Source organism: Fusarium musae, chromosome 4 (genome assembly GCF_019915245.1).
Source record: "Fusarium musae strain F31 chromosome 4, whole genome shotgun sequence".
Classification (NCBI taxonomy): domain Eukaryota; kingdom Fungi; phylum Ascomycota; class Sordariomycetes; order Hypocreales; family Nectriaceae; genus Fusarium; species Fusarium musae.
The window spans coordinates 858,548-885,080 of record NC_058390.1 but is presented as its reverse complement, the minus strand read 5'-3'; the positions used below and the strand labels follow the sequence as shown (position 1 = coordinate 885,080).

General features: G+C 49.6%; 10 protein-coding genes across 10 annotated transcripts; 6 read left to right on the top strand and 4 right to left on the bottom strand.

Moving 5' to 3' along the window:
• Positions 1-3,382: 3,382 nt before the first annotated feature.
• Positions 3,383-4,472, top strand: J7337_005220 (uncharacterized protein; the record flags this gene model as incomplete). The annotated part of the gene is made up of 2 exons (XM_044822902.1): positions 3,383-3,639; positions 3,686-4,472. The coding sequence occupies 2 exons, from the start codon at positions 3,383-3,385 to the stop codon at positions 4,470-4,472; spliced, it is 1,044 nt and encodes a 347-aa protein (XP_044681393.1).
• A 709-nt stretch (positions 4,473-5,181) lies between these two features.
• J7337_005219 (uncharacterized protein) lies at positions 5,182-5,574 on the bottom strand (the record flags this gene model as incomplete). The annotated part of the gene is made up of 1 exon (XM_044822901.1): positions 5,182-5,574. The coding sequence occupies one exon, from the start codon at positions 5,572-5,574 to the stop codon at positions 5,182-5,184; it is 393 nt and encodes a 130-aa protein (XP_044681392.1).
• Positions 5,575-6,447: 873 nt separating this feature from the next.
• On the top strand, positions 6,448-7,277 carry J7337_005218 (uncharacterized protein; the record flags this gene model as incomplete). The annotated part of the gene is made up of 5 exons (XM_044822900.1): positions 6,448-6,505; positions 6,615-6,709; positions 6,793-6,816; positions 6,891-7,012; positions 7,097-7,277. The coding sequence occupies 5 exons, from the start codon at positions 6,448-6,450 to the stop codon at positions 7,275-7,277; spliced, it is 480 nt and encodes a 159-aa protein (XP_044681391.1).
• Positions 7,278-10,087: 2,810 nt separating this feature from the next.
• J7337_005217 (uncharacterized protein) lies at positions 10,088-11,571 on the top strand (the record flags this gene model as incomplete). The annotated part of the gene is made up of 7 exons (XM_044822899.1): positions 10,088-10,100; positions 10,223-10,254; positions 10,312-10,422; positions 10,506-10,593; positions 10,701-11,163; positions 11,218-11,377; positions 11,431-11,571. The coding sequence occupies 7 exons, from the start codon at positions 10,088-10,090 to the stop codon at positions 11,569-11,571; spliced, it is 1,008 nt and encodes a 335-aa protein (XP_044681390.1).
• A 378-nt stretch (positions 11,572-11,949) lies between these two features.
• On the bottom strand, positions 11,950-12,777 carry J7337_005216 (uncharacterized protein; the record flags this gene model as incomplete). Its single annotated transcript, XM_044822898.1, has 4 exons — positions 11,950-12,081; positions 12,148-12,237; positions 12,290-12,407; positions 12,461-12,777. 4 exons carry the CDS (start codon positions 12,775-12,777, stop codon positions 11,950-11,952), a joined length of 657 nt encoding a protein of 218 aa, XP_044681389.1.
• Positions 12,778-13,364: 587 nt separating this feature from the next.
• On the top strand, positions 13,365-15,758 carry J7337_005215 (uncharacterized protein; the record flags this gene model as incomplete). Its single annotated transcript, XM_044822897.1, has 1 exon — positions 13,365-15,758. One exon carries the CDS (start codon positions 13,365-13,367, stop codon positions 15,756-15,758), a length of 2,394 nt encoding a protein of 797 aa, XP_044681388.1.
• A 667-nt stretch (positions 15,759-16,425) lies between these two features.
• J7337_005214 (uncharacterized protein) lies at positions 16,426-18,074 on the bottom strand (the record flags this gene model as incomplete). Its single annotated transcript, XM_044822896.1, has 5 exons — positions 16,426-16,885; positions 16,939-17,164; positions 17,222-17,297; positions 17,380-17,642; positions 17,750-18,074. The coding sequence occupies 5 exons, from the start codon at positions 18,072-18,074 to the stop codon at positions 16,426-16,428; spliced, it is 1,350 nt and encodes a 449-aa protein (XP_044681387.1).
• A 1,094-nt stretch (positions 18,075-19,168) lies between these two features.
• Positions 19,169-19,650, top strand: J7337_005213 (uncharacterized protein; the record flags this gene model as incomplete). The annotated part of the gene is made up of 3 exons (XM_044822895.1): positions 19,169-19,331; positions 19,398-19,457; positions 19,514-19,650. The coding sequence occupies 3 exons, from the start codon at positions 19,169-19,171 to the stop codon at positions 19,648-19,650; spliced, it is 360 nt and encodes a 119-aa protein (XP_044681386.1).
• Positions 19,651-20,484: 834 nt separating this feature from the next.
• On the top strand, positions 20,485-22,955 carry J7337_005212 (uncharacterized protein; the record flags this gene model as incomplete). The annotated part of the gene is made up of 5 exons (XM_044822894.1): positions 20,485-20,715; positions 20,768-20,895; positions 20,947-21,831; positions 21,884-22,338; positions 22,390-22,955. The coding sequence occupies 5 exons, from the start codon at positions 20,485-20,487 to the stop codon at positions 22,953-22,955; spliced, it is 2,265 nt and encodes a 754-aa protein (XP_044681385.1).
• A 247-nt stretch (positions 22,956-23,202) lies between these two features.
• J7337_005211 (uncharacterized protein) lies at positions 23,203-26,326 on the bottom strand (the record flags this gene model as incomplete). Its single annotated transcript, XM_044822893.1, has 2 exons — positions 23,203-23,618; positions 23,668-26,326. The coding sequence occupies 2 exons, from the start codon at positions 26,324-26,326 to the stop codon at positions 23,203-23,205; spliced, it is 3,075 nt and encodes a 1,024-aa protein (XP_044681384.1).
• Between the last annotated feature and the right edge of the window lie 207 nt (positions 26,327-26,533).

Genomic DNA, 26,533 nt, shown 5'->3' with positions numbered 1-26,533 from the left:
AACGCCCTTGATGAGCAAGGGCCAGCTCAGAGAGTCGTGGGATATGATATGCGCCGACGGGGTTGGGCAGTTGTCGACGTTTCGGGTAAGATGTGATTAATTGTGATGATGTTTTGATGGAAGAGTAAGAGGGAGAAAAAAAGACGAGGCCTGGCCGAGGAGGAAACGGAAGCGAGTGGTGCTGAAGCAAGAACCCGACTAAAGCATGGACGTAGTGCATGGGTACCTTAGTAGATATCAGCCTCTAGCGGCTAGCCTTCAAGTGGGTCCCCACCCTCTGAGCCAGGTGGGTGCTAGGCGGTCCGGGGCAATCTGCTGGCTCCATTTGGGCGGGGCTGCCCTGTGGCTGCATTGGTTAGTAGCCCGGTTTGCTAGAAGTACACCCTGTAACGCCTCAAAGCCTCAACACTCCCGTCCCCTTGAAGTCCCCCCTTCGTCTGTCTTTCTCATTACGGCTTTTGGTCCTTTCGCCTGACGCTGTGACACCCTCTTCTTCTTTTTTTTCTGACGACAGTCTAAGACGGGTAGTTAGCGCACGCCCTTTTCCCTCGTGCTCCCCTCCCTGTCACAAACCTAACCTTGGCACTTTGAGAAGTGCCACGGCTGCAGCAGAACGAACACTACCTTACGCCACAGGTCCCAGAGTGTTTATCGGAAGCGGGATCCCCTCCAGTCTCACAAGAAACTCGATTGCTGTTGAGGATGTGTGAAAGGGCGGGCAGAGAGAGGTTTGTTTGGCTCTAGTTAGTGCATGGATATTACGGGAATTCCTACTTTGGACCACGATTGGTATCATTCTCGGATCTTTGGCCGAGACTACCACCCTTGCCCTGATCTTGACTTTGCGGATCGTTCATACCAACGTCCAACTACCTATTCTCCATCATAAACTGAGTTTATGGCAAGTGAAGCCGGAGAGTTTATCGTGGCGCAGATCATGCTGCTGCCAAAGGTTCGAGTTTCTGGAGTCGGTGGGAAGTCGATTATTGTTTATGGCAACAACTGGAGAACCATGCAAGTTAAAATAAGTTTAGCTCTCTCCTCACAACAACCCTTTCCCACCACATACATGCTGTCCCTTAGCTCCAAGATGCTTCCTCCGAGCCAATTGAGTTATGAGGAGTGGACTGTACTCCTGTGTCTAACTAACGTCTGCAGACCTTGCTTGCATCTGTGACAACACAACACAGCAAAGCACAGCACAGCACCACTGAACACAACAGAGCCGCGCCACCTTCAAGCACGTACATACATAAAACGGGAGTGACAGGCAAGTCTCGTCGGATTTGACCAGTTTTGTGTGACATTCTGTGCGACGTTTAATGGAAGGTGACTGGTGCCACATGCCTCATCCTCTCGCGAATATCATGTATCGTTAGTTATTGTCAAAAATGATGAGTTGCGAGTGGATGGTAGAGAACCGTGAGTGGCATCAAGATTCATGTTTGACGGTTTATTCGTTCTGCTTTGGTTGAGTAACGTCACCATATTCGGGCATTTTCGACTCTGACCAGAAAGTTGGTGGGCGACACACGACTCACAACGGATAGGAAAAATGGTGATAAGGCTTGCAGTATCTGACTCGGGAGAGATTAAGTATCGCGCAGATGACCTTTGTCATCATCCTCAACCCATCTGCGGGGTCGGATGCCTAAGGTAGGTGCTCATATCCGATATGTTCGCAGTCAATAAATTCATCACACACACATCTTAAATCGTGACACACCATATTGTCACTCATGATCTCCTTGGTTATACATTGTTCTTATTAAAACCCTTCAGCTCAATCATTGTAACGTATTGGTTGCCTTCTTTCGGGTTCTTGAAAAGGAAATACTAAGTTTTGTTACCCGTTGCGCACTTAATCATCGATCGTTACGAAAAATAAAGGTACTCAACCGAATAAGGTACAGATGAAAGTCTTTGACGTAGAGCAAACTTCTAAGACAACAGAGTTATACGTAGATACGGTTCAGAGGCTTGGCCCAATGGAACATCAGGAGAGATATAGGGTAGCCAAAAGCATGACCTCCATTGAAACTAGGGCTGTCAAGGCAGTTCAGGGACAGCTATTCCCTCTTATACCCGAGATCCCGTGGATTAGGGGTCCAAAATCAGCAGAAGACGTCAGTTCATATTCGTCCCTTTGTGACATTTCCAGGGTTTCCCCGAACGTATTCGTTTCCGTATCTCCACGCTGTATGGATGAATCGACAATGCATTGTCGAACCATGATATTGAATTCAAGTGTACAGATGAGAATGTACAAAGAACAATGCATCATGGACAGAACTGCAATGTAGAACATGTCACATCGGCTGTAAATTTACTCTTACGCAGTGCTATGAGGTCTCAATTCATAGTGAACTATGGACTATTGCGCATTGAAGAACGCACTATATCGATTCACCCAGTATATCATACTCTTGCAATAACAGCACGATCTCGTGGCGTAGTGTTGCGGTGAAGATGTACTTTAACAACTTCCCCTTTTAAGGCTGAATTGCCTCGAGCTGAATCGTTCGATATCTCGTCTTCGTGATATCGGAAAATAAATGGTCCTTGATCCAGAGTGGAACATCAATTCCAATTGTAAAAGCCAATTGGTTGACAAACACTCGGGCTCTGAGAAGCCGGAACAGGCCACTTCAATCAACATAAGAAACGATATTAACCCTTGTTATTTTGGTTTCTGGTGGTTGATGAGGTTCTGAATTGGTGCTGAATAGAGCTATCACTTACCCGGGCTCGTTCGGAGCTCATCATGCGATTCTCATTCAAAGACGACCGTTACTGGCTCCGATACTTGACGAATCTCATCTCGAGCATAGGAATTCTCCAATGAGAGCTGTAGAGGTTTCTGTATTCGTATTTACATTCTGGCGAGAATTCTATGTTTTTGATATCCCTTCACATGCGTACAGCGTATCATTCGTCTAGGTCACTAGGAGCTCCTGTCGTACGTCCTACATCATAAGATAACTCTAGAAGCTCTGCCTTCCAGGCTCCCCAATTGGCTCAGTTGAGCTCCAAAGACCCTTTCTAGAACTCCACCTGTCTCTGCATCCCTGACAGAAACGACGGCCCCGCCTCGCAAGCCGCCGATGGACCCTTGTAGTATCAGACAATGTGATTTCCTTTCCCTTGGTCGATTCATTGATAAAGAAGACGAGGCCCCTTCTGTGAATAGGGTTGGTTTTCTGGATCATTGCGTTTTGTAGGGGGTTCTCAGTGATTATTTGTTCTGCTTGGTTGACTCTTAACCTGAGTTCGTTGTGTTTCTCTAGGTCACTTACACCAGTCTTCGCATCACCACTTATACAAGTCCACTCATTTATCTACCCGCGGCTTTATAGCCTTGAAACAAACCCAGTTGCCAGCCATGGACGTTGTCCTCGAGGTCGTCGATACATTTATCGCCGATTACGCATACGCCTACTTTCACCCAAAGCCTCCGGCTCCTTATGATTTCCCATCGCCCTCAAACTCGACAGATACGTCGGCCAAGGCCTTCTCAACATGGACTTACAAGCCAGCCACTCAATTCATCAAGTTTGAGCCAGCAGAGGAGGCATACATGAGCGCTTGGGATCGTGACAATCCTCTTCGACAAGCTCTGACTCTATATCTCATCACTTGGTCAGTCTTCATTCTGAGATTGATGGATTCAGCTAATAAGCTTTAGGATCTTTGGGCTTCTCGTCTACTTCATCGTCGCGACACTCTCGTACATCTTCATCTTCGACAAGCGAACATTTGACCATCCTCGCTTCATCAAGAACCAAGTCCGCCTTGAGATCATTGCAGCCAACAAGGCCATGCCCGTCATGGCCATCATCACGGCACCCTTCTTCCTCCTTGAAGTGCGCGGATACGGCAAACTCTACGACACCACCGAAGATGGACCCGGGCTCTGGTACGACTTCTTCCAGTTCCCGCTCTTCCTCCTCTTTACCGACTTCTGTATATACTGGGCTCATCGCTGGCTTCACCACCGCCTGGTCTACAAGTACCTGCACAAGCTTCATCACAAGTGGATCATGCCTACGCCCTTTGCTAGCCATGCTTTCCACCCCCTCGATGGCTTCACCCAGTCATTGCCATACCACATCTTCCCCTTTATCTTCCCGCTCCAGAAGATGGCATATGTGGCGCTCTTCGTGTTCGTGAACCTCTGGTCTGTCATGATCCACGATGGTGAGTATCTCACCAACAACCCCGTTGTCAACGGCGCTGCTTGTCACTCTCTTCACCACTCCCGCTTTGAGGTCAATTACGGCCAGTTCTTCACTGGCTTCGACCGTATGGGCGGAACATATCTCATGCCTGAGCAGTGGATGTTCGAGCGTAATATAAAGATGTCAGAGGGTCGATGGAAGAAGGAGATTGAGAAGGTCGATGAGCTTATTGAAGAGATTGAAGGTCAAGACAACCGTACATACGGTTCGTCTAGCACCAAGAAGACTCAATAGATGTGCTTCTGGCTAGCCCTCAAGTCCATTGCCAGTTTCTGGCAAACCGGATTTGGGCACTTTCATGCATCAAGACCAAATCTTGGGCGCTCTCGTCAGCAGAACAGGCACTTGTCACTAAGCGTCAGTAAATGACCATGCCAGTTGACAAGTTTGCCCGTCCCCGGTCTAGCGTTGGGCATTCTTTGTATATACACTTCGACCTTTGTATGGTATTCACTCACTCATGGCGTTTGGCGGAGATCACGATGATATGATGAATTCATCGATTGCATATTTGGTACTAGCAAATAAGAAAAGTACAATAGCTGACTGGGCAGACGGAGCCTACTCAGTTAATAACCATTTCGCATCCCACCTTAACTCCTTGCCTTACAGATCATAAGTGAAGTGCAGGCTGCTGATATCAAATCCTGTATTGAACAATCCGAAAAACGCTGCCGAAACTTAGAGGAATAAGGAAAGCGTATAACAAATCAGGGAAAACAAAAATAGGTATAGGAAATTGCATCTGGTGTGCCAACGTAAAAAGTGTTTCGAGTCAAGCAATCTATCGCTTCGACATAGTGTAGTTTTGGAATGATGCGGGAGCATCAAATTTTGCAGAGTAGGAATTGTAATGATAATAATATTCGGAGAGTCGACTTCGTAGTCGAATATCGTCATTTGCTACGTTTCTCGTCGGGTGTTTCGCATGTTCACGCAACTCCTATGAGAAGCTCACGAACTTCGGATCCCTCGGTAATCCATCAGCGCCAATACCGTTGGCCTTGAATCGGTTCTCCATGTAGACCTTCCTCGCCTGGTCAAAGTTCATCCTCCTCTTCTTCATGATAGCGAGAACCTCGGCCTTGGCCGCATCGTCAAGACCAGCGCGCGAATCGCCTGATTCGACATTTCCAGAGAGATCAAAGGTATTGCTGGAAAGACCGGCCTCGATATCGCCTGCGAAACTGTTGGGGAGTCGGGAGTAGATGTAGTCTGCGCCAGGGAGTCTGGGTCGTAGATGTTGGACGTGGGGGATCCAGTGGGCGCGGGTGAAGAAGAGGACTGTGCCGAGGACGAGGGCGAAGAAGGAGATCGAGTAGAGAAGATACGACATGTTGGGCGAGTTTGATTGTATTGAAGAAAAAGATGGTTGGTAGTGGAGGTCGATTGACTGATTTATGTGCAACACAGCGATACGATCGGGGGACAAAAGAGAGGAACGGCCAAGTCGCAGGCGTGTAAAAGAGAATAGAACTTCAAAGTTGCATGATCAATAAATAGCCCGTCTCTGGTCAAAGACGGACTACAAAAACTCGCAAGCGCAGAGTTTATTAGTCGTGGTTTGATATCTCTCGGCCGCCGCAAAGCAAAGCAAGGTCCGGATTTGAATAAGTGCAAGTGGAAGTCCAGCAAGAAAAGTGAAAAGACGAGCCTCCTTCGCTTTGTCTCAGGAATGAAAGTGCTGACGTGACTCTGTTTGCGAGGCCTCGGGCTCCCTCTCCCAATCAATTAAGCCACGCGTTTTCTGGCTTGGCACAGCCGCTACAGGCACAAGGACACGCATGTTGGTTCTGAAGTTGTTTATTGAGAGATAGAGGCATATACGCTGTAGATAGATATCGACCACTGAACCGAGCAATGTGCCCTCCTTTCACTACTAGGAATGAGCTTTGAATGTCTCATTGTATGACATCAGGGGTCGGTCGTATCAAACCATTCGCCTCTCGACTCTGTTCCAATGAATTTACCCACTGACACTCTCCATGGCCCAGTCTTTCGATGCTCCCGCCTGTCGGACCCCTTTGGCCAGTAAAGTCAGCATGATGGGTGTCTAGCCCTGTTTGGCAAGCTAGGCGAGCCCCATAATTTCTCTACGCACAATTCTCGCCGACTTTGGTGAATAGTCTTTGGAACTGGATATCTCGACGACGACAACCTCAAGCTTCACTCTCCCCGGTCAATTTTCACGCCAAAACCTCCATTCACAATGTCTACCGCCCAGGAGCTCTCCAACATTTCCTCGGACCTGATCTGGGAGATCGTCCGTGAGTCTCCCTTCGACGAATTTCTCATATGATGATATGAATTTTGGCCTACGATATGCGCCTTGTTATTGAAGAAGTCAATTACTGAAACGTTTTTGCGATCGCGCAGGTGACAACAACTGCTTCTCCGCCAAGAGCAAGAAGAACGGCGGTGTTCAGTTCTCCCGAGACCCCCTTAACCTGACCAACAAGACTTCTCGCAAGGTACGATTCTGTTCCCGAGTTTTGATACCCTCTCGGATATTCGAGGGGTCATGGGAGATCGTGTGCGCTAACTCGCCTCACAGCACGCTGGTTTCGTCAACGACAAGGTACGACCACAACAGCCCCGGTGAAGACGTCTCGACTCGATGAACGTACGATGCTAAACAAACCGAATTAACAGGCCCTCGGTATCACCTCTGGCGAGAAGGGTGCTATTGTTGTCACCTCCAAGAAGGCCCAGCCCAACAAGCCCGCCCAGAACCTTGTCAAGACCTCTTACAGTGGATCCAAGAGCAACCGCAAGTGAGTATTCGACTGCCCACAACGTCGTTGTTATTCGACATCGAGCATTGGCGGAACGGGGCTGACCGTGATTCTTTCGCACAGGACCTACCAGGCTGTTGCCAACCAGGCTGCCAAGAACGGTTACCGTGCTGACCTCCGCTCCGCTGCCGTTGAGCGTGCCTCCGCCCTCAAGAAGTCCAACAAGCCCGTCAAGCCCGAGCCCGAGCAGAAGCTCCGTGGCAGCAAGGCCAAGAAGGCCGCCGCTGCCGCTGAGGAGAACTAAGCTGTCTAATACCAAGATAGAAATGTATTGTGAATAAGGCTGGGGCATGAAGCTAGGGAGGCAAGCTGCATAGCCCACAACTGATGAAAAAGAGATCAGTGTGGGAATAGCACATGAACCGAGGTCTCTGGGTCATTCACTGCTGGAGTTAGTGAGCTTAAAACGAATGAATATCTCGCTGGCAATATCGCCGGCAACCCAAAATTTGTTTCTCAGAACAAGAGAGTGAGTGTATGTTGGTGAATGTATGATGGGGGTCATATCAACGACAATTGAGGCTGAACTACGTTTCGATATACTGTACCTTCAGTGACGTAGCACAACAAGAGTCTCAGCCAATAATTAAATACATGAACGGCATGGACGGTCTGGACAAAGTCCGCATTAACCACGTCTCTGATCATCCATCTGTGGAGGCTCACGATCTTGTCTGGATGTATAAGTGCGAAGCGGTAGAATTCGGGTCATGACTTCGGTACCACGGGATACCGAGGATCATGCCGAATGTCAAGGCGCCGAGGATCCTCATAAATGCGATTGAGACGTCACTGTCCCGGATAAGTTCGGAGCAATATCTTGAACAACAAGATCATATGTCGGAATGTTTTGATGCTCAAGGCCTCATGTAGCCACAATTCGGAATTAGTTTTCTTGGATTAGACGCATGTCAATCTCCAGACGCTGACCAAGGTGAAGGGCATGAAACATGGTTGGTGCAATAGACGCAAGTCATCCACCGAAGTCAGTTTCTGAACGACAAATATCCGGCTGCCAAACGATATGAGGCATATCAACATCCGGATGCTGGAGGTTACCATCCGTGGAAGTATCGGGAAAAGACGAAACTTGTTTGACAAGATATCAATCAAGAATCGTGACGATGTTTCAAATGACTTGGCTCATACTCAAACTGAGCTAACAACAACCAACCACCAAGGTTGCAGAGATGCATTACGAAATTTCCAAATTTGGTAGCGGGGAGGGATCAGCCGCCCCCTCACCTTGGTGGCTTGAACATCTAGTTTGTTGATCTTCTGCAAACAGTGAATTCATGTAACGAGAGGGCATTGTCCACTTATAAGTTACAGACCTAGTAAGGGAAGAGACAGAGCGAGTAATACAAGGTGGGGTTTACACGATAGGATTACCAACACTTTCATATGAGCGACTTGTTGAATTGTCCTCGTGGAGCTTGGTTGGACAATTGAGTTTGGATCTGGTGTGCTCACCGGAGTTGGGCCAGGGTAAAGATCGCTCCCAACTCGGGGTTGCGACTGTCAGGCCCGGTGAGTTGTCCAGAGCTGTCGTCGAGTTGGAGGTGCAGGGGAACATCGGTCCCTTGACAACCTTCCCCACGGGAACCTGGATGTGAGGGTTCAGGTTCCAGAAGCGAACCAGACTCAGGTCCGCGATGCTTAGCATAGTCTGTCGAAACAAGATTGATCTACCATCAATGTTGATTGGTATAAGACCCAATCGAATATGGCGGGAATCTGATGCACGAAGTGGTCAGGGCTTCTCCGTTGCTCCGTTGCTATCGTGCGTCGTTCTCCATTAGAACACATAGTCTGTCCGTAGGACCCCTCCAAAAAGAGAAGAAAAAACAGCATAGGGCGCTTGCGCACCAGTCTCGGCGCAAGGCTTTGCGCCAAGTATTGTGCCAGGTCTCTGACAACTGGAGCGGATCGCCATCGCGAGTCAAAGTGGGCGGGCGAGAGGGGAGAAATATCAATGGGTGAAGGGAAAGATGAAATCCATGATGGTGGAGGCATGTACGATAGGTACCTAAGGATGTAGGTAGTCTGAGATAATAAATATCATGAGTATTAGCAAAAGCCCCTCCCGCAACCATCAAACTCCTCCGGAACTGTGGGTGATACCAGGACAGTCAGTTGTAACGTAATTATTCGAAATGCAAACTCGTGATAGCTGGTAATAAGTAATCAAGAGCTGGCGAAAGAGAAGCGAGATGATGATGGCGCTCCTCTTGGTTCGACAGTTCAATAGGCCTGGCAGTGGGCAGTGGGTTCTGGACTGTGGATGATGCCCCTCAATTGTCGATGATAGCCATTGACCCTTGCAAGGAGGGGTTTCCTTGAGCGTGCATGGACCTGGAACCCCCCACTAGAGCTCATAAAGTTGCACAGCTCTTTTCTGCTGCTTTCCCCGCTCGACATCTGGCACCTAGGCTGTCGCACATGTCTGCGGCAGAAAAGATGGAGGCAAATATAGACGCCTGTGATAATCTCGGACATGTAAATTTGCCAGCCCAGCCCCAGCTCCGTGAACCGCCGTAAAGGTTCCCGGTCAGCTCGGAGAGAATAACTCGGGCACTGTCTGTAGTAATGCAATGCAATAGAGCAGTGCTATGATGCCTTAGCAAGGGGACTAGGTAAGGCATATTCATTAGAATACGTCGGGATTGTCTCAGCGGGCTTGAAGGGTACCCGTATGGAGAGGCGTACCTACCTTACCTTAGGTACTGTATGGAGAGCTGCCCTGGGCTGTAGGAACTAACTCACCTTAGCAGAGTACGGCAGGTATCGCTGTGGAGGTTGCCAGTACTTAGCTGCCCAGTCTCCTCCGTCCCTCGTGTCGCATTAACCACCCTCGAGGCTCTTTCTCTACCTACATTACTTATTTGAACCCTCTCCCACTTCCTGACCCTCCTCCCACTCTCCTCATTCTTCCCACATCTTGACTCTTCCATCCAAGCTCTTCGTCCATTACCATATTTTCTCTTTTTCACAAAGTCTCAACAGAGCAACTACCCCTCCTTCAATCCCAATATACCTGTAAAATCAGTCAAAATGGTCAAGGCTGGTACGTACGAGCGCCGTCTCACCCACCCTTTCACCTTGATGTCTGCCTATGATATTCGCGCTCTTCACACCTCGGTGTCGTCTCTCAGCACTTCTCAGAGCAATAATTGACATTGTATATAGTTGTTGCTGGCGCCTCTGGTGGCATTGGTCAGGTACGTAGAAACTTGCTCACTCAAATCTTGAAATAACACCAGCTGATCGATATACAGCCTCTTTCTCTTCTCCTTAAGACATCCCCTCATATCGACGAGCTTGCTCTTTACGATGTCGTCAACACCCCCGGCGTTGCCACCGATCTCTCCCACATCTCCTCCCGCGCCGTGAGTCGACCCCGGATTTTCCCCAGTCGAACATGCATAATTCCCTTCTACCGAAACACACTATTTGCTCACACCCTCTGCAGAAGACAACTGGCTACCTTCCCGCCAACGATGGCGCTAAGGCTGCTTTCAAGGACGCCGACATTATTGTCATCCCCGCTGGCATTCCCCGTATGTAAAGCTCCTACCCCGGACATCCGGCGTTGGTCCCCGCGTGTCCGACCGACCCCGGAGCCCCTCCCCCAGTTTTTACTCTACTGACCATATCCCCCGCACAGGCAAGCCTGGTATGACTCGTGACGATCTCTTCAACATCAATGCTGGCATTGTGAAGGGTCTCATCGAGGTTGCCGCCGAGGTCGCCCCCAAGGCCTTCATCCTCGTCATCTCCAACCCCGTCAACTCTACCGTCCCTATCGCTGCTGAGGTCCTCAAGGCCAAGGGCGTCTTCAACCCCCAGCGTCTCTTTGGTGTCACCACCCTCGACATCGTCCGTGCCGAGACCTTCGTTGCTGAGATCACTGGCCGGGCTAACCCCCAAGAGCTGACCATCCCCGTCATTGGTGGTCACTCTGGAGAGACCATCGTCCCTCTTTTCAGCAAGGCCTCACCTGCTGTTGATATTCCTAAGGACAAGTACGATGCTCTCGTGAACCGCGTCCAGTTCGGCGGTGACGAGGTCGTCAAGGCCAAGGATGGTGCTGGCAGCGCCACTCTGTCAATGGCTTACGCTGGTTTCCGGTGGGTTGCCTGACCATCTCACACTGCTCCACCCAGTAACTGACATGACTGCAGATTTGCTGAGAAGGTTCTCCGTGCCGTCAAGGGTGAGAAGGGACTCGTTGAGCCTAGCTACGTCTACCTTCCCAAGGTCTCTAATGGTGGTATCCCTGGAGGCGAGGCCATCGCCAATGAGACTGGTACCGACTTCTTCTCTGTTCCCATTGAGCTGGGCGTAAGTGGCAGATTGTTTCGTTTCTAGATGGGGTATGTGCTAATATTACATAGCCCAACGGTGCCGAGAAGGCCAATAACCCTCTGGAGGGCATCACCGAGCAGGAGAAGGCTCTTCTGGCCAAGGCCACCGAGGGCCTCAAGGGCAACATCTCCAAGGGTGTCAGCTTTGTCCACAACCCTCCCCAAAAGTGAATACCCCCAATTTGATATCTTCCCTAATACCCAGTAAGAAGCTTCCAGAGCAGGCAAGGACACTCCTGAGGAGGCCCATAGCTATGGCACTAGACATAGTAATATGAGTCATGAGCGCGATTGCTGATGATATGACTTTGCGCAGGCTGTGAAATGTTCCGGGCGATGATTTACGGTCGATGTCTCTATAGCCCCGATATTGATGAATCTTGGGGACTGCTGCAGGTATGATTGGAGTTTTGGTCAAAGATTGGTCTAAACCATGGCGAAATTTAGCTCTTGCGCGTTCATGGCACTCGTTGGTTGGATGTTTGGTGTGCTGTGCGCCCAAGCTTGGTAGAAGGGTATCGTGGTATTTTAGCTAGACAGACAAATCCCTCAGGGCTTGTTTGGTATGGTTTTAATCTGAAACACGGCACCCGGCAACTCGTTGATTTCAGCTTGGACACTGGTGTTGATTCCAAGGGCAGCCAATGCACCTCGTACGATACCGCATGGGAACCATAAGAACTGCAAGGTGTAGCAAGTCAATAAAAGAACATATTATAAAGAGATCTGGGCTTTCTGGGACCATACCGGTTGTGCGCGAACGATTGCTTGGCCACCAGCTTCTGTGCTCATGCGCGAGAAGGGTCGAAATAGGTTATCGGTCAATACGTAAACTCCCTAGCTCAATTCAGCGTAATGTTCTCGTACAGAACAGAGAAGGAAAACGGACTCTGTGATTTGTCTTCAGATTGTCAATATTCTTGCCAAACACCAGCGTCCAAAGATCTTTGCAAAGGAATTTGATAACGTCGAGTGTGTCGTTGAATCGTGGTCGGTCTCTTGAGAATCTGTTACGATGTAAGCCATGACGGCGTGGAGAACTCTAGACATCGATGCGCACCTCTCTACAAGACCCTGTCCTACTCTGTACCCCAACATCTCAAGGCGATAGTGCACTGCGTCCATATCCTCTTCCTCGTCCTTCCTTGTCGCGGTGCCAGCCATTATTCCAGCTGCGCTGGAGCTGACTGCATGGCTAGTTGAGGCGGTATCTGCGGGTGCGCCATTTGATTCTGATGCGATAGAATCTCGCTCATGAGTTACACGGTAGGCCATGGGAACGAGCTCAATAAGGAGAAAGTCGAGACAGGAGGAGCTGAGGAAGTTGGCAGATGGATCGCTCGAGTTAAAGGGAGGCATGACGGGTTCGAAAGACATGATGGGCGATTTTGTTAGATTTCACGTTGAATCATCAATATCAGAGAATGGTCGGAGTTAAGTGTGATCTGGGATATGATTTAATATTCGTGCGCGTGGTAAGTGAAGGACGTCGTTTGCGTCGAACTCAAAGGGATACGTACTTCCAAGCTCACCGAAGTGCTCTCCTGGTTGGATGAATTGGGCGGGAGCTTCAAGCTCGCTGAGTCAGCATTATCGATAACGATAAGCCGTAATGAAAGGTTGGGAGGGTCCATACAACGCGGGGCTCTCAATTGAGGGAAAGAGCAAAGAGCGCGGGGCAGTTGAAAAGTTAGAAAAAGTTTAGTGTAGGTGCAGAGTCAGTTCGATTCTAGTTCAGTCCACCACCAACTTTTGTCTCTTTACGGAGCTGGTTCCTCTCAAAGGAATCAATTAAAGTAAGTCTCATTCAAAATTAAAGTGTCTATATGAGATACTGACTATTTGCCCTTCTAGCATCTACAAAGACCTTGAGTCGAGAACCTCTGTGGACCGATTCTCGCCGCCGAATCTCGGAATCGCATTCGTGCCGATTCTTCTCCTCGCACATATTCTCACGAACTAATATGGCGAACCTTCGAATTCTGCTTATCGGCAACGGCGGCCGTGAGCACGCCCTGGCTTGGAAGCTCAGCCAGTCTTCTCGAGTTGAGCAGATCTTTGCTGTCCCCGGTAACGGAGGAACTGCTGGATGCCCCAAGACCTCAAATGTTTCTTCAGTCAAGGCTGAGGATTTCGCCGGTCTTGTCAAGTTTTCTCAGGAGAACGGCGTTAACCTCGTTGTTCCTGGTCCTGAGGCTCCTCTCGTTGACGGTGTTGAGGGATGGTTCCGAAAGGCTGGCATTCCCTGCTTCGGTCCCTCCAAAGAAGCTGCGCGACTTGAGGGCAGCAAGACCTACTCCAAGGATTTCATGAAGAAGTACAACGTTCCCACTGCTGCTTATGAGAACTTCTCCGACTACAACAAGGCCGTTGCATACATCGATAGCGTCGACCATGACGTTGTTATCAAGGCCACTGGTCTCGCTGCTGGAAAGGGTGTTATTCTTCCCCAGACCAAGGAGGAGGCCAAGGCTGCTTTGAAGCAAATCATGGTTGACAAGGAGTTCGGCGACGCTGGCGACGAGGTTGTTATTGAAGAGCTTCTCATTGGTGACGAGCTCAGTGTTCTGACTTTCTGCGACGGCTACGCTATCCGATCTCTGCCTCTCGCCCAGGACCACAAGCGCATCTTCGATGGAGACCAGGGCCCTAACACCGGTGGCATGGGATGCTATGCGCCTACAAACATTGCCACCAAGGAGCTTACTGAGCTCATCGACCGTGAGATTCTAGAGCCCACCATCTCCGGTATGCGCCGAGAGCAGCAGCCTTTCCGTGGTGTTCTCTTCACTGGTCTCATGATCACCAGCAAGGGACCCAAGGTTCTCGAGTACAACGTCCGATTTGGTGATCCTGAAACACAAACTGTTCTTCCTCTTCTCTCTGCCGATACTGATTTGGCTGAGATCATGCTTGCTTGTGCCAACGGCTACCTCGATAACTGCAAGCTTACCATTGAGAACAAGTTCAGCGCCACTGTTGTCCTTGCTTCCGGTGGTTACCCCGGTTCTTACCCCAAGGGTAAGGCCATGTCTGTCCAGACGCCTCCCGCTGGCTGCAACATCTTCCACGCTGGTACCACACTCGACAGCACTGGTCTCAAGACTTCTGGTGGTCGTGTCATTGCCATCAACGCTGTTGGTGACTCGCTCCGAGCTGCTGTTGATGCTGCTTATGCCGCTCTTGACCAGAAGGTCATTGATTTCGAGGGTGCTTTCTTCCGAAAGGATATCGCTCACCGAGCTTTCCGCTCAACTGCTCAGACCTCCATGACTTATGCCCAGGCTGGTGTCGATATTCAAGCCGGCAACGACTTCGTCGAGAAGATCAAGAAGGCTGTTGCCAGCACCAAGCGACCTGGTGCTGATGCTGAGATTGGTGGCTTTGGTGGTGAGGTTGATCTGTCTCAAGCTGGCTACCCTCAAGCTCCCATTATCGTTGGTGCTATTGACGGTGTTGGCACCAAGCTCATGATTGCCCAGGCAATGAAGAAACACGACACAGTTGGAATTGATCTGGTTGCCATGAACGTCAACGATCTCGTTGTTCAGGGTGCTACCCCTGTTATGTTCCTCGATTACTACGGCTGCAGCAAGTTGGACCTCTCTACTGCCGCTGACTTCGTTCAGGGTGTTGCTGATGGTTGCCGACAAGCTGGCTGTGCCCTTGTTGGTGGTGAGACTGCTGAGATGCCTGGTATGTACCAGAACGATGATTACGACGCTGCTGGTTGTGCTGTCGGTACCGTTACTGCTGATATCAAACTTCCTCGCAAGGATGACATGGCTCAAGACGATGTCCTCCTCGGTCTTGGCTCCGCTGGAGTCCACTCCAACGGTTTCTCTCTGGCTCGTCGCATCGTCTCTCGCGCTGGCCTCAGCTACACTGACCCTGCTCCTTGGGACCAGTCCACCACCGTTGGCGAGTCCCTTCTCACCCCTACACGAATTTACGTCAAGTCTCTTCTGCCTGTCCTCTCACACATCAAGGGTCTTGCTCACATCACCGGTGGCGGCCTCGTCGAGAACGTTCCCCGCATGATCCCCGAGTCTCTCGCTGCTGAAATCGAGTTTGGCTCATGGGAGATTCCTCCTGTATTCAAGTGGATGCGCGAGGCTGGCAACGTCGAGCCCATCGAGATGTGCCGCACCTTCAACTCTGGTGTCGGTATGGTCATTGCTGTCGACCCTGCAAAGGCCGACAGCGTTTCTCAGGCTCTTACCGATGCTGGTGAGAAGGTGTACCGCATCGGCCGTCTCACCCGCCGTGACCAAGGCGAGGCTTGCTTGATCCACAACGTTGACTCGTGGAAGGCTGAGACTGCTGTGCCTAGCAAGAGGAAGGACATTGGAGCGTAATTTGGCAAAGCGATAACAAAAAAGTACGTGTGATTTATGGAGTCAATTGGGTCATGATGGGATAGGAATTTGGTTTAAATCAGGGTTGGATGTGATGATTTGAGGGCGAGATAGAAGGCATATTCGAGATGATATTTCTCTTTGCAGCCAATACACATGAATGAAAAATGATTTATGCGTTTTTAATACTCGCGTTTTCCTCAGAAAAATTTGCAATTTGTGACTTCATCGTCACAACATTGGTTCGCGACGCAGACAATCATCAAACTTTGTACTCTTTGCTTTCCATGACGCCCCTATTTGGAATGAGAACATGTGGAAGAGGTTACTTGTCTTTCTATTGCCTCCCGTTATGTTTGAGGCTAGACCCTGTCTCTTAAAGTAAATTACCCCTGAACGACTGATCCCCTTTCTTTTGAATACTCCCTTACACCTCGCGAAAAACAACCGTGATAGCAATGCCGGTAATTAGCAGGGGAATCATTTTCCGTCTCCTCCAACGCCGGTTCAGAACATGCCAAAGTAAAAGTCATCAACCAACACCCATAATACCAAGCAGTTACATGGACTGCCCCCCTGTGACATATTTCACTGCCACCATAGACTCATTTTAAAGAGTCTTACGATTCTGTCTATGTTTCCTGCGTCCCTGAGGACGAGCATCCCCCTAAAGATACCCGAGATCACCTGGTGAGATTGGAGAGTTGTTGGGCAGGTTGCCTGAATATCCGTTCATCGACGTGTTTTGCCTTTTTGGGGGCGGCGGCGGATCATCATCGTCGTCGTCAGATAGCGTTAGGTCGATGACAGCGGCCACTGGGCGCTTCGCGCTGGTAGAGGCTATGCCCCTCGGTCCAGCAGAAGACGACACGTCGCGACCTGCTGTTACTGGCGTACTAATCGGTGTAGAGATTTTGGGCGTCTCTAAACGGCGGTGGCCAATAGAATTGACCTCTGATATTACCAGATCGTCGTCGTCATCATCAAAGGCATTTGTGTAAGATGAGTTTCCATTCGTGTGCCCCTGACTACTGTCATCTGTGCTCTTGAGATGCCATTCGCCATTTGGTTCGATGGTCACAGTTTCCTGACTCTTTGGTGTTTCTTCCAGGATGTCTTTGACATAACTGCTCGAGGTTAGAAAAGGAAGACCTTTCATAATCATTGCTAATTAACTTACGCATCGACAGCCAACTGCTCAAAAGTTGCGGACTTGTTGCAAATAGGACATTGCCATTGCGGGCCTTGTTCTTGCAGTTGAAGATAAGAAGTGGCATCAAAACATTGCAAGTGTGTGCAGCTCAAGCCACGGCAAGGGAGTGCTAATCGCATGTATGACAACGGGCATTTGAGAGATAGCACCTGTGAAGTTGCTACCACATCTGGATCTTGTGCTTTGGCGTTGACTAATTGCATGTCAGTGATAGCTCAGGAGTACTGGATCAGTCATGAGTGGCACATACGTTCTTGCTTTACAGAATCAATCGATATCTTCTTGCCATTGGCAATGCGCTCCGCAAGCTGTTCGACAGATGTTATCTTGCAAACATTTATCACAAGGTAGAAATTCTGTATTCGGTGTCAGACTACGATTGTAACAACGCTCATACACAGCACTCACCTTGGATGTCAGCGCGTATGTGAACTCAACGTTGTTGGTATATTTCGGACGAAGACGAAGCGCTTTTGTGATGTCAACCGGTCTAGTAGATCCAGGTTTGTTCTTCAAGCCGCGCAAATTGGCCTTGACCTCGCCGCCGTTGACCTTGAGCTCTGACTGGTGAGGAAATGCGACATCTTGAATACCCAAAGTGTCTCCGGCGCAAAAGACCATCACTCGGTACGAAGGGTCGTTAACACACTTCTGTAAAGCAGGGTGGTCGTCTAGTCTGATGGGATAGGTTATCGTGTTACGGTGCTGCGACATGACTGGACAGGGGCGTTAGTATGAACAAGTCGGACAAGGTACACAGAACGATGCGCAAACATACCATCGCAGGTCTTTACATCACCAGCAACCGCCTCGATCTGATAAAACGGGCTCGGTTTGAAGGTGAGGGACACTGACGAGCTGAAGTTCACCACAGACCGCTGACCATTAGACAGGCTGCCGTGGGTGCTAGGGAACGACATGCTGTGCAACCCGAAAGGTGTTGAAGAAGCATGACCATGTGAAATCGGGTAGTTGGACCGAGAGGGCGAGGATCCGGTCTGAGAGCTGGAGATGGAATTGTGCACGCTCTGGCGAATCTGCTGCAGGCGCACGGGATCGTTGGCGTTGACGGCTTCTTGGATGACTGGTGGCGAAGCGGGCATGATTAGCTATGATACTGAGGAGTTTTGAAGCAGTGATTCACGGCCGAACAAGCATGCGAAAGAGAGATGAAGCCATCGCGCAGCGCAGACGAAAACAAGAGTGAATTGTGTATGAGCAGGTCCTAAACTCACGATTATGTATGCGACGCTGCAGCTCAGCCTTGATGCCAGTACTCTTAACTCCGTTAACCTGACACACAGAAGAGAGTTGGCGATTCAACAAGCGGTTGACTTGTCGCGCAAGAGAACTCGCTTCTGATCGAAGATTTGCGTGTGCAGTTGTTGAGTGCGAGGGTGCAGCCGTAGCGGACCCAAAGCCTGCGGAAGCCATGCCGAGTCGAAGGGGCCGGTCGTTCGTTCCTTCCGTTTACCGGTCGCTAATATTTGTTTGCGTTTTTGGGCCGAGGGAAGGTGTCGTGGTCGTTGTCGTTATCGTTATCGAGGGAGATTATGCGTAGAGGAAGGTGCTGCCAGTGTTGGGCGCGAACAGTGGTTGTGGAAGTCGCGCAACGGCATCCAAGGCAGATGCGCAGGCTGATCGGGTGCAGCCTGTAGAGGTATTTGGTTGTGGCAGACTGACTGGATGAGAACCTGGGAAAAGGCGAGGTACCGTGGGAATAGGTACGAGTGAGTGGCTGAGTGAGTGAATGAATGGAAGCGAGACAAAAGTTACATCTGGAAGACAAATGTACGATCGGATTATAAAAGGTAAGTAAGTTAATGAGCCCTCCACGCTGACTGACTCTGGATAATGAGAATTCGGTCGACTATCTCAACCACCACGCGTGCTCTAAACTCGTCGTCGTCGGGTCCTCTCACGCTAAGGCAGGTATGTCATGTTTGCCCAGTCTTTTAGAGTGTTGTCGCACACGAGTCCAAGAAGAGCAGGCGGTCATCCCTGGCAGACGCAGGGAGTGGACTAGGATCCGGTGTCTGTTTCTGTTGATCTCTGCTTTCGTCTACTAGCCACACACCGCCACAGTTAAACTCACTACTGCCCCTCGGTAGCCTGTCCCAACTTTTTTTTTCTTAGCAGCAGGCGACTTTGATAACGACTTTTACTCAAGCATCCATCTTCAACCATATCGACAAAAATGGCAAAGAGCGCACGAGCAAGCACCAGAAAGGCCAACAACAGGCGCCTTGTCAAGAATGTTTTTGGTCCCGCTGAGGCTGCTCGAAATGAGCGTCTCTCTGCTAAGCTCCTTGAGTTGGCCAAGCAGCCCAAGCCTGAATCTTCAGATGTGAACATGAACAGTGAGTGACAATGAATGGTACACTACAACCTCAAAGACGATTGATCGCTAACATACCAATTCTCAGCACAAGAAGAAGACGCCAACAATGATGCCAAGGAGGATGTTCAAGACAATGAAGCCACATGTGAGTTTGGACAGAACCGTCTGTCTCATTCATTTCCGCTAACCAGCCATGTCTAGCAATGGATGTGGACTCAAAGAAGCCTTCCAGTGGTCGCATTGAGAAGAAGCGAGTCGACAAGCGCAAGCAAAAGGCTTCCAAGATTGTCTTCAAGTCTTACGGTAGTCGCTCCAAGAGCAAGAAGAAGAGCTCCTAAACTGAACTTGAGGTAAAATTGTTTTCTGGTCTTTGTTCTGGGGGTTTCTATCCATTCATCGGCGTTTAGCAGCAAAATCTAAATTAATCTGAATCTGTGATACCCGAAATTTCCATCTAGATTTGCCCCTCAGCCTTGTGTGGCTCAACATCCAATTCGAGTTAAGCAGCCAATCACACTCCCGTCCTTAACCACCACCTCTTTGGTTTGTCTTGGCAAGGCTATCGTATAGGTTGTCGCGCTCTCATCTCGACACGTCCATCACTTCTACAGCTGACACATTTTTTTATTGTTCCCTATAGTGATGGCGCATATTTGACGGGTTATTTTCTGTATAAATACGATATTCAGCCTCGTCTTAGTCACTCCTTTGTACTATTCTTTAAGTGTCTTTTATAATGGTGTCCTCTCAGAATGGCTCGTTACTTCGCACTCTGTTGCTTGTCGCAGCCAATCTTCTAATCCCGGTCTCAATTGTCGTCTTTGCGCTGGGCTTCTTCCCATATAAACCGTTTCTTCCTGGATTGGCTGAATTCGAGTCTCTTGACTTTGGATCGCCTCCTGATGCGCCATTTGATCGTTTGATATTTATGGTTGTCGATGCCCTCAGAAGGTAGAGCTTTAATGAACCCTACTATCTCATCCTGAACTCTCAATTGACCTTTCTTGTAGCGACTTTGTGTACTCGGACGCCTCGGGATTTGATTATGTTCAAAGGTAATACATGCAAATTGTATTTCATCTCATCAATACTTGTGCTTATCAAATTCCAGTCTCATCCGAGATGGCAGCGCAATGCCTTTTACAGCCAATGCCCGATCACCCACAGTTACTATGCCCAGAATCAAGTCCATGACAACCGGTTCAATTCCTTCGTTTGTTGATCTTATTTTGAACTTTGACGAGGCAGATACTTCGTCCACACTCGCTTCTCAGGATACTTGGTTAGCTCAGATTAAAGCCAAGGGCATGGGCAAGCTTCTCATGTACGGAGATGACACTTGGCTGAAGCTGTTTCCCAACACTTTCGATCGCGAAGATGGAACTTCCAGCTTCTTTGTGGCGGTTTGTAGCTCATCACATGATTCTCATGCTCAACCCGACTGACATTTCCCAGGACTTCACAGAGGTTGACAACAATGTCACCAGAAACATTGCCCCTGAACTTGAGAACAATGATTGGGGTCTTATGGTGCTTCATTACCTTGGTCTAGATCATATCGGGCACAAAGCTGGACCAAAGAGGTTTGTTTGACTGGCGACTGTTTCTCTTAGCAGTTCACTAACACTTCAAAGCTCGAATATGTTTCCCAAGCAGCGCGAAATGGACGGTATTGTCAAGACCCTTTTCGAAGCTATGGAGTCCAAGCCTCATTTAGACTCCACACTCCTCGTGCTTTGCGGTGATCATGGCATGAATGATGCTGGCAACCATGGTGCTTCTTCACCCGGCGAAACCTCACCCGCCTTAGTTTTCATGTCTCCAAAACTGAAAAAGGTATCCCGTAAGCTCTCTGCCCCAGCTCAGCCCAAGGGTGAGTTTGATTACTATTCCATGGTCGAGCAATCTGACTTGGCGCCTACTATTGCCGCCCTTCTGGGTTTCCCGGTATCCAAGAACAATCTGGGAGCCTTCATCCCTGATTTCCTCGCCTTCTGGCACAAGACCAGTGATCAGATTCAAATTCTAGTTCGAAATGCTAGACAAATCCTCAACATTGTCACAGCCGCTTTTGGAAGTGAGCTCTTTGACGCACAGACTAGTGTTGACCCCTGTGCTCTTGAGCAGACCGAGATCAACGAACTGGCATGTCAATGGCGAAGGATCAACCAGGAGGCACATGTACTCGCAGCTGGTAGCGAGCTGGACCAAAAGTGGCTTGATGACATGTCACAGTGGCTCCGTCGAGCCCAAAATCTCATGAGCAGCATGGCTTCAAACTACGACATGCCCAAGCTTTACATCGGCCAAGCGATCGCTGCTGTTGCCGCTATTGCTAGCACAGCTGTTCTTGTCAGTCTTGGGACTCATCGAGATGGACAAGTTCTTCCATTCAGCCTCATGACTTTATCCTACGGCGTCATGATGTATGCGAGTAGCTACGTCGAGGAGGAACAGCACTTTTGGTACTGGTCATCTAGCATTTGGCTTGTAATACAAGGAGTGCTCCATATCCGAAGGTATGTGATAGTCGAGTACAGAATCATCTTCTCATACTAACCATGATACAAGGAGAAACAGCCTTGCCGGCATCGCTTGGGTATTCGTTGCACTTGTGGCTTTGAGACTCACCAGGGGCTGGAATCAAACTGGCCAGAAGTTTGCAGGAAGTCCTGACATTGTGAAGAGCTTCGTCGTCACGCACCCTCAACTTCTCTGGGCTATTATCACTTTTGGATACATTCTCATGTCATTCCGCTTGCTTGCCCGTCTGAAGAGTCTCCCTTCTCTGGCTAGCACAAGTGCTACCTCAGTTCTGCTCATGTCTGCGTATAGCTTCAAGCTTGACTTTACGAGCGAGGATGCCCCGGAGCTCGTTGTTGGCTTTGCTAGAAGCTTTAACGACATGTTCGTGGGACAGTCATTGCTTTGGAGGGCCAGGACTGCATTTATTCTTCTTGGCGTCTTGTTTGGATATGGCATCTATCGGTCGTTCACCGGCGGTCGAAATGGCCAGTTGCAGTCAGGTAACGTCTCTCATGCACCAAATTTGCACTACAGTCACTGACACATTACAGCATATCTTTTCCATCATCTCTATACCATCTTTGGCATGACCCAGTCTCGTGCTACGAACATTCCCCTCTTTCTATTATCAGATATCCTCTTCCACGCACTCCAAGCCACCGACCTCTCCGTGACCGGAATTACCATCACAGCTATTCTTCTTCAATACACAACATTCTTCGCCTTTGGTGGCTCAAACGCCATCTCCTCCGTCGATCTTTCCAGCGCATACAACGGTATCAGTGGCTTCAATTTCTTTGCCGTTGGTTTTCTCACTTTGGTCAGCAACTGGGCTGGGCCAATCTTCTGGACATCTGCCGTCAACCTTCTCCTACTGCGCAAGCACCACGACGGTCAGCGCAATGCTTTCTGGCAATACATTACTTTGCAGACTGTCTTTGTCTCTGCGACAGTTGCATTAGTCATGGCGGCTTGCACTTCACTGAGAACCCATCTGTTTATTTGGACAGTATTCTCTCCCAAGTATCTCTACTGTATGGCCTGGAGTCTCGGTCAACACTTGTTGATCAACATTGGCTTTGGTGGTCTCCTATTTTGGTTGGGGTCGCGCAACTAGCACCATTTAGCTTCTCAGTAATGGGTATCTTCATGTATGAATATCTGAGAGCTTTATGTAACCATGACTCCGGGTATCTAACCAGGAATTCATGGATAAAAACATCAAAATTTAGAAGCAATAGTAATCAAGAACGCGTCGCCAAAACCAAGTTCCCTCCCATAATCGAACCCATGGTATCCGCCCAACCATCATGATACACCAAATCATCCAAGTCCTATGTCATTACTTCATCAATCTTTGTGTCTTACACGTCTGTCATGTCTACATCCTCGCCATCTGACAAAAGGTCGTCCACAAGAGATTCTCGTTCGTCCTTTTCCTCCTTAGGAACCACAGTGCCATCACTTTCTTCATCCTCCTCCTTAATGCTTGGCTCCTCCATGACCGTCTTCTCTTCCTCGGGGGATGGATGATCCGTAATCACAGAAGTACTCCTGCTGGTACGTCGGTGGGCTGGTTGTTGTTCATCGAGGGCATTCACGATCTTGCCCAAACTGACATGAAGCTTGAAGAGTGCGCTGCGGCTAGTGGCATCAGACAGTAAGCCCTCTTCCACTGCGATGCTGACCTCATTGTAAGCCTCACGCAGCTTCTCCTCGCTTGATCCAGGGGAAATGTGGAGCTTTCCAAGAAGGGTGCCGATGAGTTTCTTTTCTTCTTCTGTAGATGGGTCAGTATGCGTAATTGTCAATGCCAGTTGTTAACTCACTAGTGATGTTGCCTTGTAATTTCTCTAGGATATCCATGGCAAAGTCAAGATGCACGTCACCATTGACCGCCTTCTTGTCAGATTCCAGCAGGTTTGTAGATCTGTAGCATTTTCGGGGATCGGTCCAGTCGACGAGGCACGCTCCGATGGTAGTCATGCTGACCATATCCTCCTCAACATCCACATCATCATCCTCCAGGCTTTCGCGAACATTGAATAGAGCATGGATTGCGTCAAGGGCGATGGACCGCATGAGGTTTTGGTTCTCTTCTCGGGAAAAGCAGAAGACAGGGAGGAAGTAGTTGAGTGCCTGTCGAACAGTCTGGTTGGATGCAGACGAGGGGTCAAAGTACGCGACGACGAGTGACTTGAGCAGATCCTGGCAGGCTTCCTCCTCACTGACGACACGACCAAGCAGCAGCTTTGAGGCGGCAACAGTAGCAGCTGCCTGGACCTCAGGTGACTTGCCACCACCCTTGACAGCTTTGACGTAAATCTTCAGTAGGCCAGGTGTTGACGATAAGAGCTGGGCGCCATGAACATTGAGGATGTCGGTGAGAATGTGCAGAGCAGTGATCTGAAGTGCTGTGTGACCCTTAGTGAAAAAATGCATGAACAAGCTAAGATTCTCCTCGGCAAGTGAGCGATCTTGCAAGGCACAAAGGCCAAGGCAAACCAGGCCTCGCTCACGTACGGGCGCCTCGTGACTTCGGACTGCTGGGACAACGAGGTTATTCAGCATCGCCACAAGATCGGTATTGTCCTGGAGGTTGCTTGCCACATGAGTGAGCATGCACTGAACGATATGCAAGCACTTCATGTTGACAACGATCTCTCTCACTGCCTTCTCGCGCGCTTCTTCCTCAGTCAGTTCAGGGCTACCACCTCGCTTGCTTCCCTTAGTTGGCGTGCTCTGACCGCTAACCTCTGATCTGGCTGAATGGAAACTGTCTTCTGCATCATCTGCAGGAGGGTCGTCGACAATGGTGTCATGAACATCTGCCACTGACTCTAGGACAATGCTTATGAATTCTCGCTCTCCGGCAGCATCTGGCGAACAGATACTCTGAAGCGTCTCAACAGCGAGCTTTGTCACCTCGTCTGGTAAATCGGGAATCGAAATAGCCTGTCGAAGCAGGGTGAACATCTTACGTCGTCCAACCTCGTCAGAGTAATCGAGGGTCAGTGCAATTTGGAGTAATTGTTCAACAATAAACTCTTGCTCTACCGTGTCTTCTTCTTCTTCTTCGTCGTCTGCTTCTGCTACCCTCTTAACGGCAGCAGTCAGGACGTGCAGGTATCGTTCCAAGAAGAAAGCGAGCTTGGTGACCTCAGGGAGCTTTTCTTCCAAGAGGTTCAGGTACTTGCCATCGCCTTCAAGACGGCAGAAATCATTAAAACTCCTGGCCATGAAGACAGACTCGGCGGATAGGGTCTCCCAAAAGTGGTCATTGAACTCTACTGTCTCACGGTAGTCCGGGCGCCCCTCCCAGAAGCCTTTCATGGCCTCTAGTGCAACGCCGTTCTCAACGCCAGTGTTGATCACGTCAATTCGCTCTAGCAGTTCAAGGAGGCCGTCAAAGTTAGGGGGTGCTGGTTCTGCAGGTACACCATCCTCTTGGGGGGGTGCACCCGCGCAATCCTCAATCCATCGCTCACGGAACAGTCTGCTTGCAGCTTTTCGGACGTTCTCGTCTCTGTCACGGATACCCCAGCGAAGGAGCTTCTCTCGCATTTTAACAGACAAGTGGCGGAAATCACCTAGGGCAGGGAGGAGCCTGGAATAAACAGCCCTTCGAGTTGCTGCATCTTGATCGCGCGCGCGCTCAAGAAGGACTGACAAAGTCTCGGGTAAGATGGGAAGGTTGACGAGGAGCGATCTTCGCACATCAGCATTGGGGTCGTTCTGTAGAACCTCCAACAGCTTCTCGAGCAGTCCGGTATCGTCATCGTCGCTATCATCCGAGTTAGTGCAACCCTCTGTCTGATTGCCTGCAAGACGGCCAAGACCCAGCACCGCTTGAGAGCGGACCACGGCCTCCTTGTCTCGGATCCTCTTAAGTAGCCCATGACGCAATTTCTGGAAGAGATCGTCGTCTATCGCGTCGAGCGAGTTGATAATGTGAGAAATGAGCTGTGTCGACCTGAAGCGCACCACCTTATCCTTGGCGGTCAGAAGAGGAAGAATGGCTTCCAGAAGTTGTGAGGTCAGGCGAGTGCTCGGAGTCTCTGGCATGACACTTGCATCTTGGTCGATCTCTCCTAGAAGTTCATTGTCTTTTGCACTTGCGTGCTGCAGAAAGAGGCCGGTGAATTTAATGGACTTTTCTCCCACACTCTCCGACTTCTTGATTGGCATGATTTTGCTAACGCAACGTATAAATTCGTGATTAAAAGCATCCTCGTCGAAATCATCTGCCTGAGATTGGTCGGGATTTGTTGGCTCGTAAGCGCAAGACTCCTGGATCTTTCGTAGATTTACAACAAGCTTTCGGTGTGTTGCCGTAGTTCTCTGTGCATCACGAAAGACAGCACATACTTTGGTTCGGAGAGCGTTATCGGGGGTATCAACTGGTTCAGCGACTGGGGAGGTACGGGACGCAGCAGAGCTTCGCGTAGCTGACGTCCTCGAAGAACGGGCGGTAGTTCTTGCAGGCATTTTTCGTATGTCGCTTTAGTCCATTAACTGTTGTTGAGAGAGCAATGTTGATAGTTGCCCAAGGAGGTTTCGCATTGTTTGTTTACCAGTATTCCCCTTACGGCTTAGTCGTAACGAGGGACTGAGGGGCTAAATTGCTCCACTTTAATGCCGGCAGGTGCGGTACGTACCCCCCGAACTTTCACATCGATAAGACCTTATCGAACT